General features: G+C 40.9%; 1 protein-coding gene across 2 annotated transcripts in view; it reads left to right on the forward strand.

Annotated features, from left to right (window-relative positions):
• The first annotated feature begins 402 nt into the window (after positions 1-402).
• The window catches only part of NEIL3 (nei like DNA glycosylase 3), a 622290-nt gene continuing 610395 nt past the window's right edge, over positions 403-12297 (forward strand). The window contains exon 1 of one of the 2 annotated variants that reach the window (XM_044062525.1): positions 403-654. In XM_044062525.1, the coding sequence (XP_043918460.1) occupies positions 550-654 (105 nt within the window). In that variant the 5' untranslated portion in view covers positions 403-549. The remainder of the gene's footprint in view (positions 655-12297) is intronic. The other variant, XM_044062524.1, reaches the window with a different exon arrangement.

Raw genomic sequence — 12297 nt, forward strand, 5'->3', positions numbered from 1 at the left:
CTTGGAGATTACCGAAATGTCAAGGCAGGCTCACGGTTAAATACCTAACAACAAAACGAATGAGTGGCAGTTTGTCTTCGGATTACTCAAGACGACGATAACCCTAGCTTGCTCCATTGGAGCATATTTTCAAGCGTACATATTTATTACAAGAAACTACACAGCATACTTGTTAGTCAAATCGTTTCACGTTGACAAAAAATATAGAAGAAGACCACTGTATTAATTAAACGACTAAGACACTTAACTAACCGTAGCAGAAAAAAACATTACAGTTTCCCTGTCTACGATAAATTACCAATCTGGAACAGACAAAAGTCCACAAAAGCATGAACTTTTCTAGTGAACACATGTAAGCAAAGCTATAAGGCAACACAACACTTCCGGTATGCCGCGGATTCAAACGTAGCACGCTTGGTTTGGTTGCGTGAATTCCAGCAGCTGGCTGTCCTGTCATAGGTGCAGGTTGCTATGCGCAAGCTCAACTTTCAAACTGTGGCGCTTCTAACTTTTCTTTAGTAGTTCGTGTTATTATGCGCTATTGTAAATATGGTTGAAGGGCCAGGGTGTACACTGAATGGAGAGAAGATCCGCAGCAGGGTTCGAAAGGGGCAGTTAGTAAAGGATGTTAGAGGCACTGCTGTTTCCGTTCGGGTGAGTTTTGCCACTGGATTGACTATCAGGAGGTCAGTTTTCATTGGCATGCTATTGGTTTGAAGATGCACCGTCCAGTCATTTTTTTCAGAGTTATGTTGGTTTGCTTTTTTAATTTTTTATGGATTTACTGACGCCTCCCCGATTATTTGTAGAGCAGGTCTGCTGACAATGACATGGGGAAAATTATAGTAAGCACAACTTATAAGTACATCATTCTATATGCAGTAAAAGAAAATTTGTCTGGGGAGGGTAATCCCCCCACCTTCTGGTGATTAAGCAGACTAATTTCGCAACAATTTGCAATAAATGACCAATAAGTAACATTGTTAAAAAAACCTACACTGCCCAAATGGAACAACAAAAGCCTTGTGAAATACTATATTTTGTTAGCTTTATGTAAAGAAAACACACTTCAGTTACCTTAAGGCAGCCTGTAGTAGTAATAAAATAATAATAATTCAGTATTCTTAAACACTTATCTGAATACAGAAGGCACAGACAGTCCCAGTGGACTGTGCCCCTTTTAAGAACAACACTATCATTTTGCTATTTCAGCTTCTGGTTGGTTAGCACATATGCTGCTTCCAAGTATTTGCTAGCAGTGATCATATGATGACCTTGTACTTTCATGTCCAAGATGCCTCCACACCCCTTTCACAAAGCGCGGCCCAGTTCTGTGCACATCTCGGATGCTTGATGGTGAGGAAATTATAAAAAAAAAAGAGGCTACTACTACAATAATATAGTAATTTCAATATGCTGCTGTAGAACACATATACTCTTCTCCAAAGATACACTAACCACCAACTGGTGATTCACAGTATTGAGCTAAAAGTAAGGACAACTGAATGATTGGGGCTTACCTCATAAAAACAAAGAAACCCATAAGAATTCTGTCCATGCTGTCCTTGTCATTGGTGGTGCTTTGCACACACTCCTGATCCCTTTCTTTTGCTGAAAAAGGCTCCTCTCCCTCTGTAGAAGCATGCAAGCTCTATGGAATAAAGGAAATAATGCACTCCTCATCCTAAAAATGAGTTGCAAATCCTTAAAAGGATCATCCAACTACATTGCCTTGAAATAATCCTCTCCCATGAAAAAAAATGTTTAAATTTTCTTCTTTTTCAGCTCTGTAGCACCACTGTCTCTGTAATTCCAGCCAACCACAATGCTTAAATATGCAGATCGGACTTAACAGAAAGTACATTCAGCCTGCAGGCGTGGTCTGAATGAACAGTCAGCAGTTACTCAAAAAAGAAAGGAAAATTAAAATTTGAGATTGTGGCTTGGCTCTTTCTTGACTGTTTAACCTGCTGGATCATGAGCCTGAAACGAGCTTATATTCAGGCTTGAGCCAAGCTGTTTTAGTCATGCCTCTCCAAATTCATAAAGCTAGATGTTTTAGGGTATATGTTTGATAAGTAATTCAACTAAGCATTTACGAAAATTTTTTATTGCTAATCATTTGGTGTCTGGTATATGAAAATCTCATAGTCTGAAAAATAAGTACTTCAGCGTATGACTGCCAGCTGGAATTTGTAAAGACCAGTGGCAATGCTGATTTTTTTTTTCATGGGTTATATCCTGCTAAGTATATAATAGCCAACAGCTTCCAAAATTTCAGGGCACCTTCCACATGCCCAAACTGTCAGGCAGCTGAAGCTGATCTGACTAAGACTAATGTGGGCTCAAAACCCTTCATAGCTTTATTGCTGCAAAAGAGTATGCTCCTTTAAGACTGTTGAGGATCAACGGTCAGCTTGTGGATCAACGGTCAGCTTGTGCATTCCTTTGCTTGGCAGATAAGTTCCCTTTGGGGAAAACCTTCAATTTTCTTAATTTTGTTGACATTTTATTACTTTCCCTTTCAGGAAAGTTATTTTAAAGCTAGGAATGTGTGTTTTAATGGGCTTTCTTGAGACTGTAACTTATCACTCTTTTTATGTCAGTTTAAAAGTGGTATAAAGTAACTGAAAAAAAATTTTCTGTAGAAAAATTGTTTGTTTTCCTGGGAAAGAGGCACCATTTTTGTTTTGACCATGGAAAAAAACTACCTGTCCTACCATTGGTCCTTCCAGCTACATAAAATAAAAAATTAAGCAGTAGCCTTTGCCACCATAGTAAGCTAGCAATTTGCCTCAGCTGCAGGTGGGTGACTCTGCTTTCAGACCACTCATGTTTTACTCCAGATCCCTCTGGTGTAGCACCTACAGCCACTATTGACTGGTGGTTAGCCACATCCTCTGTGTCTACTGGAGCTCCCTCAGCGGGCAAGGTAGAGACATGCTTTTTTTGTCTAGGAGAAAGAACATGAAAGGTTTCCCTTTTGTGTCAGAATGCTGTGTTCATCCCTGAGGAAGCTGCTGCTGACATTATGGTTGGCTCCACATTTTTGTTGTCAAAAAGAAACGAACAAGCCTGTATCTACTTCTCGATTTTCTTTGGATAGGAGTAGTTTACTGGATATGGTTTAATTCAGGCTATTGATCCTTCTTAGAAAGCAATTTCTGGTAAAATAACAAATTCCTCTTTTCCTGAAGAGTCAAGTTTCTGAATCTGAACAAGAAGATGGCAGGGATGGATATGGGGGCGGTTTTCCTCATATTTCTGTTTCAGACTCTGAGGAGAGCTGAGTTTCTGATTCTCCTTGGGGGGTGTTCTCTTTTCTGAGGCTATTGCTAGAATGTTCCAGTGTTTTCAGTGGGAGATCACGGAGTTTCTCTGTCCCTCAGAAAATGTTATATGTTGTTGCAGAAGGATTTTCCAGAACCTATACCCATTCCTCCTGTTCTGTCTGCTTTAGAGAATTTATGTGTTACTGCCTGGAATCTTTTTGACAGTCAGCCAGCTACCCCTAAAAAGGCAGATATGATACAAGTTCCTCAGTCTTTATTTCATACACTATTTCCAAACCTGACCAAGAAGCTATATCTTTAGTTGATTCCACTGTTGCTAAGTACTTGGTTAACTCTTGTCCTCTTTCTGATAAGGATGGAAAATTATTGATAGATTGGTTTATAGGTGTATACTAGGCTAAAAGCCTTGCCATGTAACCTAAATGTGACCTACAAATTTGATTTATAGGGCATGATTTACTGACCGCCACTGTTTACCAGAGATATAGGAGGCAGATAACACACACTTCACCCAAACGATACTATCACTAGCTAAACAACACAACCCCTCTCCCCTCCAATCCACACATTCAACTAGTAATCTCCCCACTGCCTTCTCTTTTTCTCCTGTACCTACCTCCAACATAAAAAAATCTTAACCAAACTTAAACCCACCAAATTAGCAGCAGACGGCCTCCCAAGTGAATACCTACAAATAGCAGCTTATGCTCTGGCCTACCCAGTATCCATCTTGATTAACCGATCTCTATCAGAAAGTTACGTTCACACACCGTGGAAAGTATCACCTATAATTCCCCTCCACAAAGGCGGACCCTCCACAGAACTAACCAATTACTGCCCCATAGCTATTCTCTCTCCACTCTCCAAAATACTAGAGAGATGCATACACTCTCAGGTCTCAGACTACCTCCTTACTAACAACCTCCTTTCCAGTACTCAGCATGGTTTCCGACCAAACCATAGCACCACCACTGCCTTACTCTCCTTTACTAACACTATCCTTCAGCATAAAAACAATGGCTATCTCTCCTCTGCTACTTTCCTAGACCTATCTAAAGCATTTGACATGGTCCCACACAAACAACTTATCTCTGTCCTCAATAACCTATCGTTCTCACAATCGCTCACCAACTGGTTTCAGAGTTACCTGTCTGACCACCAACAATCCATTGTATGGCAGAATGACATATCTCCCCAACTACCTGTCTCCATAGGGGTTCACCAAGGATCCATCCTTGGACCCCTACTCTTCTCACACCAATAATCTAGCCTCTGCCACCAAACATGGCACACACGTACAATACGCAGATGACTCGACCATCACCTGCTCAGCCCAGTCCCTACCAAAACTGCAAAAAGTCACACAGGAAGCCTTTTCCTCTGTTGAAACATGGTTATCCGATGCCCGATTAATACTCAACCCAAACAAAACTAAACTACTCATCTTCCAACCCACCAAACATACTCAAAACAACTCTCACTTTAACATCACGGCAAAAGACAACACCACTATATACCCAACTGAACACACCAAATTGCTAGGAGTGGAAATAGACAATAAACTAAAATTTGACATTCACGTATCCATGACTATAAAAGTCCACAAAAAACTAGGAGCGTTATACAGAAATAAGCAATTTCTCACCAAAGTAGCAAAGATTTCAATAGCAAATTCCCACCTTATCTCCACCCTACTTTATGCCTCTCCAATATATACCAACCTAAGGCAATGTGATCTAAACAAGCTAGAGACCTGCTACAACAAAATCGCCAAATTTGCCACAGGGGCATCCTACCGTAGTCACCACTGTCTCTCACTTGCTGAACTGGGCTGGCTTGAACTCCCTCACCTCCTTCAGTGGTATCAACTCTCACTCGCCCACAAACTAGTAAACCATCCACTAAATGTCCCATCCCTCCAGAATCTACTCCAACCCTATTGCACCACCAGACCACTAAGATCCAGCAGCAAAAATCACTTGCAGATCACTAAAGCCAATAACTCTGCTGGTGAAGCACTATTCTCTTGTGACATAGCCAAATTATGGAACTCACTCCCACCCACAATTACCTCCATACCATCATGCACCCACTTCAAAACTTTACTAAAAGTGCAACTAAAAACATGCTGGCTATGCCCTTGCAACTCCCACTCTAATATCATTCACCCAATCCAACCACTACCTTTCTTTCCACTCCACTAACTACCTTGATTATAGCAAGCTCAGATGCTCATAAGCCAGTACTTATTATATAGCACAAACTTCTTCCTCTTATAACATTTGTTAATGTCTGGTATGCACTTCACAGATAAAGATTCTAGTTGTCTACTGATGTACTATGTTCTTCATCTGTAAATATGTTGTAAGTAATTGCTATGTAAATTGTTAATCACTATGTAAGCCAATGTAAATACTGTCTGTTTATTTTAACTGTGGAGCTTTTCTCCCCGGGCCTCCGCTGAAAATGGACCTACGTCCAGTCGGACACTCCCGGTCAACAAATTTAAATAAATAAGATAAAGTGTGAATTTACGATTATCCATCCATTGGGCCAAGTTGTGCTTAAATAGGGATATAGAGGAACCCTGCTTCACATGGATGGAGGAGCATGTTCCAGAGAATGAAAATTCCCTGAGAAACATACGTCTCTCCCACGTCCTATTTATGTTGCAAGCAAATTTTTAGGTCTTTTTTTTAATGTAGTGGTTCTTATGCTGTTTGTTTTGCGGATGTACAAAAAATTTATCAAAACATGGTCCAGGGATGCCTTGTAAAACGCCCGGCAGAAATCACCTTTCAGAAGTCTATATGATCTTGAGTAAAGAGATAGGGCTTTGAGGCTATCAGCTTAAGACATTGTGTGTACTTATTCTTTTTGTAAGAAACCTTTGTGAACATTCCAGTTTCTGCATCTGTCTGGTCAGGTACATACCGAAGGGGCATTATACTCTGTGATGGGCCTAATGAGGACTGAGTACAGTAGTATGATTACCTATCTAGACCTCAATGCCATGCCCTTGCTTATAAGCTGAGCAACATAGGATTTTCTTACTACCTTGGAAATGTGTTGATCGAAGGCTAGGTTACTATCAACATGAGGTCCCAGATCCCTGACTAGTAAATAAAACACTTTTAAGGGTGTTTTATTGATGATGTAGTTATCCAGGTTGGCAGACTTCCCGAAAGGTACTGTAATGCATTTCTTGGTATTGAGTTTTAAGCCATGGCTAGTGTTTGTAATAGACCTTCCTAAAGGGTGTTCTCGTCTTAAGGGGGACTCAACAACTGCTTCCAGTTTGCAATCATTTACAAACTTGGTTAGCCAGAGGCGTTTAACATCCGAGAGGCAGGTGCCAAAGAAGAGTGGGCCTAGAACATATCCCTGAGGGATTCCGGGTGACCAGCATCTTTGTGAGGCGGCCTAACAGATTTTAACCTCCTGAGTCCTTTCAGTGAGCCAGCTAGTTATCCAGTGTGTTATAAAAGGCTTTGTACCTAGTTCTGTAAGTTTGTTGACAATGCACGAGTAGGGTATTGTATTAAGTGCCAGCTCTAGGTAGGCAGTATGCACAGTTTTCCCTTCATCCATTGCTTTTGTGCCATTTTCAAAGAAATCCATCAGATTTAGTAAGCATGTCCTTCTTTTGACAAAGCGAAACTGGGGTGGATTCAGTGTGTAGATGCCTTCTATGGCCTTGTTGATAATTTCTGTGATAATTCTTCCTTGGCTTTGCCAATAAGGCTAGTCAGATTAATGGGTCTGAAGTTTCCAGGATCTGTTGAAGTCCTGCCTTATAAAGAGAGATGACTCCACAGTGCTCCATTCATGTGGCACAAAGCCTGTTTTAAAACTATAGTTAAATAATGACTCCAGGGGTCCTGAGAAGTCATATTTTAGACTTTTCAGGAGACCTCCTGGGATGTTAACAGGGCCCATTGAGGCCGTGTTCTTGGCTTTAGCAAGCCCATCCAGTACATGCTCCCTAGTTATAGTTGGAGGAGTTATGTTTAAGGGTCTTTTGGTGGGATGGTTGGTGGTGAGAGGGGGGTAAAGTTGGAACACTAACATCTTCGCTAGGTATTGCTAGACTTGGTGAATGTGGCACCATTAACCACCAGTTCAGCACATTGCTTTGTGCTGTCCTTGAGGTTTCTGACTTAGCTGAAGAAGGCCTTATGGTTCTCTTTCACCTGGGAGGATTTATTTACCTTAAAGTTGGCTTTGATTGACCTAATTAACCCTCTTAGTTGTCTATTTACTTTGATGAAAAAGTTTTTATCGTCATGGTATTTACCTGATCTTTAACATAATTGTTTTCCCTTTTGTTGTGTATCTTGGGATGCCATCAGCATGGTATGTTTTTGAGGATAGTTCTGGACTTCACTTCTGGTAGGTACAGCAGCCTCTGTGCAGCCATTGACATGGTTGTACAGTTTTTGAGAGAAATTCATCATAGGCTTTTTGGGGTTTGATGAGGCATTGAATTTTGTCAAACCATCACTTAATATCAAGTAATTTGTCCTAGAATAGTTTCCTCAATGTTACTCATTTTAATGGGGTTATGGAGCTGTTTTGATTTTGAAGGAGATATCTTTTCGGTCTGATCTTACCGGAGAGGATTAGACACAGGGGGATGCAGTGTTCTCCATATTTTTGAGCACAAGGTCCAGTATGTTAGAGCCTCTAGGGAGTGTATTCACTCTTTGGTGGTCAAGGTTGTTGGTATTTTATGAAGTCTAGAAATCTTTCTGCTTGTAAAGTCGAGGCCATGTAGGGTTCCCAGTCTTTAGTGGGGTAGTTCAAGTCTCCCATGATTAGGGTGTTAGGTTGGATGGTAAGTGTCTTCCAGTAGGTCCGAGTATGCATCGTGGGCTTCTTTGGACATGGAGAGTGACCTATAGCTGGATAGGATTTGGTACGAGATTTTGTCTATGGTGATCTGCACATGGAGGCGCTTTAGTACGTCATCCTGTTTGACCATCCTAAAGGTATACTTTTTATTGATGTATATTGAGACACCTCCACCTTTAGCCTTTGTCTGTGCAGCTATTGGTATAAAAGTGTGGAAGATACTGAAATCTTCCACTGCCGAGGTACTGTCTGCCACTTTAAACCATTTCTTGGTAAGTGCGCACATATTAATATTCTTGAGTTTGAGGAGAACTTGGAGGGAATGCAGTTTTTTTTATTTGGCTCCTGGCTTTGAGCAGTAACACCTTTAAGTTTAGTTGTGTTGATTTTGCTATGTTGGTAGGTTTGTCAATTTGGCATTGCCTAAAAAGGCACTATGGGGGAAGACAGAGCCTTGGCTAGTATTAACCTTGAGGAGAAAGGAGCAACATGGTCTGTTGACAATCTCCTCCCAAGCTGACAAATATGGGATCCCCTTAGAATGAGACCAGAAAGAAAGCCAGTTGTTGAAATCAATCATTTTTGTTATATTGTGGCATCATCCTCAGTGATGGTAATGTGCTGCTCAGTGTCAGGCTTGTACTAGCCTGAGACACACAATCTGAAAGCTTCATACTATCTCACTTTTTATATAGTCCAGGGAGGTACATATCAGGTCATTTACACCTACATGGACTATGATGGAATCATACAGATACCTCTGGCATAATGACTTGAGTGCACACATGATTTGACAGATCCTGGATCCCGATACTCTATTAGCAGTTATCTTCTCCTTGTTCAGCCTGGTTAGAGGGGCATCAGTATGTCTTACACTGGAGTCCCCTATGATGAGAGTCCTGGGAAGTGTGTTTGCTTGCCTTAGGGGATCTACTGAGAGTGACAGTCTGTGTGGTGTGTTGTTTTTTCTGAGTGCCTTCAGGCTTGCCGAGACATAACTTTGACAGCGAGTGGTCTGCGTGATCTTTGTTTAGGAAGGCTGCTTTTAAGTGCCTCAGGATACGTTGGCTATTGTGTGGGTGGTTTCGACAACCTGATGTGGACTTGTATACAAGTTTATCCTCCAGTGTTATTACACCTCTCGCATACTGTCTGATTCTTTAAGGATTAAGTGGTTGTCAGTAAACATTAGACAATTGCTACATTGTCTGAAGATGCCCTTATCCACCAAGCTGGTTATAGAGAAGTTAGAAAATTGCATAGCCATACTGTCCAGTCCTTTGATTTGTGAGCTACAATGGGGGTGGTATTTTGTGGTTAGAAGGTATTAAGGGTGTTTTGTTTGTGTGCAGACTAATAATGGTGCTTTAATTGGGACTGATTATGGTAAACAGTACTAAATTCTACTAACTTTAATGTTTACACCATACTGAATTCTACTAAATCTGTAGGTATTGGCACTCAAGGTCCAGGTAGCTGCTGTAAGCTTGTTGGCGCACAAGGTATTTACACTATATTGCTGCTTTAGTTTTATAGATCTTTCTACAGAGAAAATTTGCTTTCTAGGTGTTTGCTACAGCTAACTCACGCAAACATGCACAATTTTTATTTTTAGCAGCACTGAAGAAACAGAAAACTAAACAATGAGCCCTCTGGTCAATAAGATGACTATTCTAGGAGTCCCTCTGTGTATTTTCTAGGACAGACCCAGCAAGCACCTCCTGCCACAAGAAGAATAAACCCAGTCCTTTTGATGTAAAAACACAGTAGAAGAGACCACAAGTGCAGTGCTAACACAAACCACTTTGGTTAGCTGGAGATCTTTTCTGAAGATATTTTGAAGACTCTTAACAGTTTGAGGAAGAGCGTTTTTTTTAAAATGAAAAATTTAGCGAAATGCACACACACAAGCAGGAAACAAAAGTGATCACTGAAAATAGAGTGCAATTTAGCAATTAAATGTACTTAACTTTGCCTGGTTGGCAATGGATACAAGTAAAATACTTCTGGAATGCAGGCTAGGACTAAAGCTCTGCTGAGCTCCAGGAAAGTGTGTGTGTGTGTGTGTGTGTGTGTGTGTGTGTGTGTGTGTGTGTGTGTGTGTGTGTGTGAGAATGCTTTGGAAAACCACATAGACCTGGTGAAAAGTTACTGCACTTATGAGGTATTACATTTACAATGGCAGCAGTAGTATCCAAACTAAGGTCCCACTTTGCACTTGATAGCATCTTGAGTTTGTAATTCAGGAAATAAGGAAGACTTAAAGTAATGTGTTACCTGCTCTTCCAACCTTATTTACAGAAAACACAGCAGCTGTTTTGTCTGAAAATGCAATTTAACAAGCCAACTGAAAAAATTAAATGTTTAGACTTAATTGTTCAATGACGTTTACGATGAGATTGGGACTTATATTTGTTACACTGAAAATATCTGATGTGAAAATATTTTCTCGGTGCTTAACAGTTAAAACAATGTTAAAAGCATAATATTTTTAGTATACTTTTCAAGCTGAACATACTGCCATAGCTTCACAATTTCTTAGCATTTTCCCCAGTATATTTTTAGCATACTGTCACTTTCCACCTCAAACTCTGAAAGTGTTCTGTCTGAAAATGTAATTTCTCAACCTGAATGCAGACAACTCTTGAATCAAAGTTGTAGATTTCATGTGGTTGGTACATCAGAAATATTATCTGAAAATGTTTAGAAATGATCAAATAATGAGTGTTTTATTAGCTGAGAATTATTGGCTTACGAATCAAGGGCTTATAGATGGGCAATATGAAACAACCTTTTATCATTCCTTTATTTGTAGCCAAAGTACTGACTGGGATAGAGAGAGAGGGTTCAGCCTGAGCTGCACTTGTCTCACACTCCCTGCACTGGATACTTATGTGACACCCCTGCTCTGGGCCAATAATCAAGGAGCCTGAATCTTCACCACTGACACCAGTGAGGGACGTTCATTTGGAACAAAAATAGTTGCACAGTATTTCTAGATGCAGTTCTCTGCATAAAGCACAATTTCCTGTAAGAGCACACAGGAAACACACATGCCAGGGTCTGGGTTCCCTCCCTCTCTCTGTCTCTCCAGGCCCCCAGTAAGACTCCCCACTGACACAGCTATAGAGTTGAGTTCTCAACAGAGTGTTCCTGGCCAAGTCCTTTACCACCCTCACTGTGAAACCAGTGCTCTTTTTCCCTGCTGCAAGTAGCTGAAACACACACTCTTTGATATTTAATTTACACACACACACACACACACACACACACACACACACACACACACACACACTGGCACAGATTTACTTGCTGTATTACCCTTTGCCCAGACTATAAGGTAGATACTGCCACCAGACACTCCAAAGCCAGCTACTCTAAGGCTCTTACAAGGGTACCCAATTATACTGAGTGAAAGTAATACCTTTCAGGAGCAACCACAGTGTCGCCAAATAAATACAAGTACTCTCAAAGGTTAAACTATTCTCTAAAAGACCAGTCACAATGAAAAGTTTAAATATATTTAAAAATAAAGCAAGTACTGCTCCTCTTTGACCACTGCAGGCTTCACAGTGGTTATATCAGAGGTTGTCTCTGTCTTAGCAGTGGCCTGTTATCCATCCACTAAGATAGAATATAAACTCCAGTGATAGTTTTGTTCCCCTGTTGTCTCCAGACAACTTACCACTGGCATACTTTTATTCTCACTTGCAGGCTACCCCACCTCGCTTCCCTGGACATCTATATGATACATGGTCCCACTGGTTACATTTAAGAGATTTAACCTTTGATCCTGGCTGTGTACCTGAACTAGTGGAGTTCTCTGTTACTGGTGGACTCTGCTGGAGTGTTTTAGGCTGCCCGCCATGTGTTCCTTATATCCATATGCGGCACTGGGTATCCCGTTCTCGTGCAATGATGCCCTGGTTGCTAAGTATGGATTCCCTTTCTCCCCAGCTTATCTGCAGTTACACTCCCGGTCTGCCAACCAGATTCTCATGTCTTCAGGCAAAGCACTAAGGGCCTGTTTCCTCACCAAAAGGTCTGCCAGCCCTTCAAAAGTGGTGACCTGATACCCACTCACCCACATATGAAAATAAGTGCTTAGTTCAGCAATATAATCACATACACTTTCATCTGCCTTGCCTCT

Source organism: Protopterus annectens, chromosome 2.part1 (assembly GCF_019279795.1).
Source record: "Protopterus annectens isolate FY-2018-M chromosome 2.part1, PAN1.0, whole genome shotgun sequence".
In the NCBI taxonomy this organism is placed as follows: Eukaryota; Metazoa; Chordata; order Ceratodontiformes; family Protopteridae; genus Protopterus; species Protopterus annectens.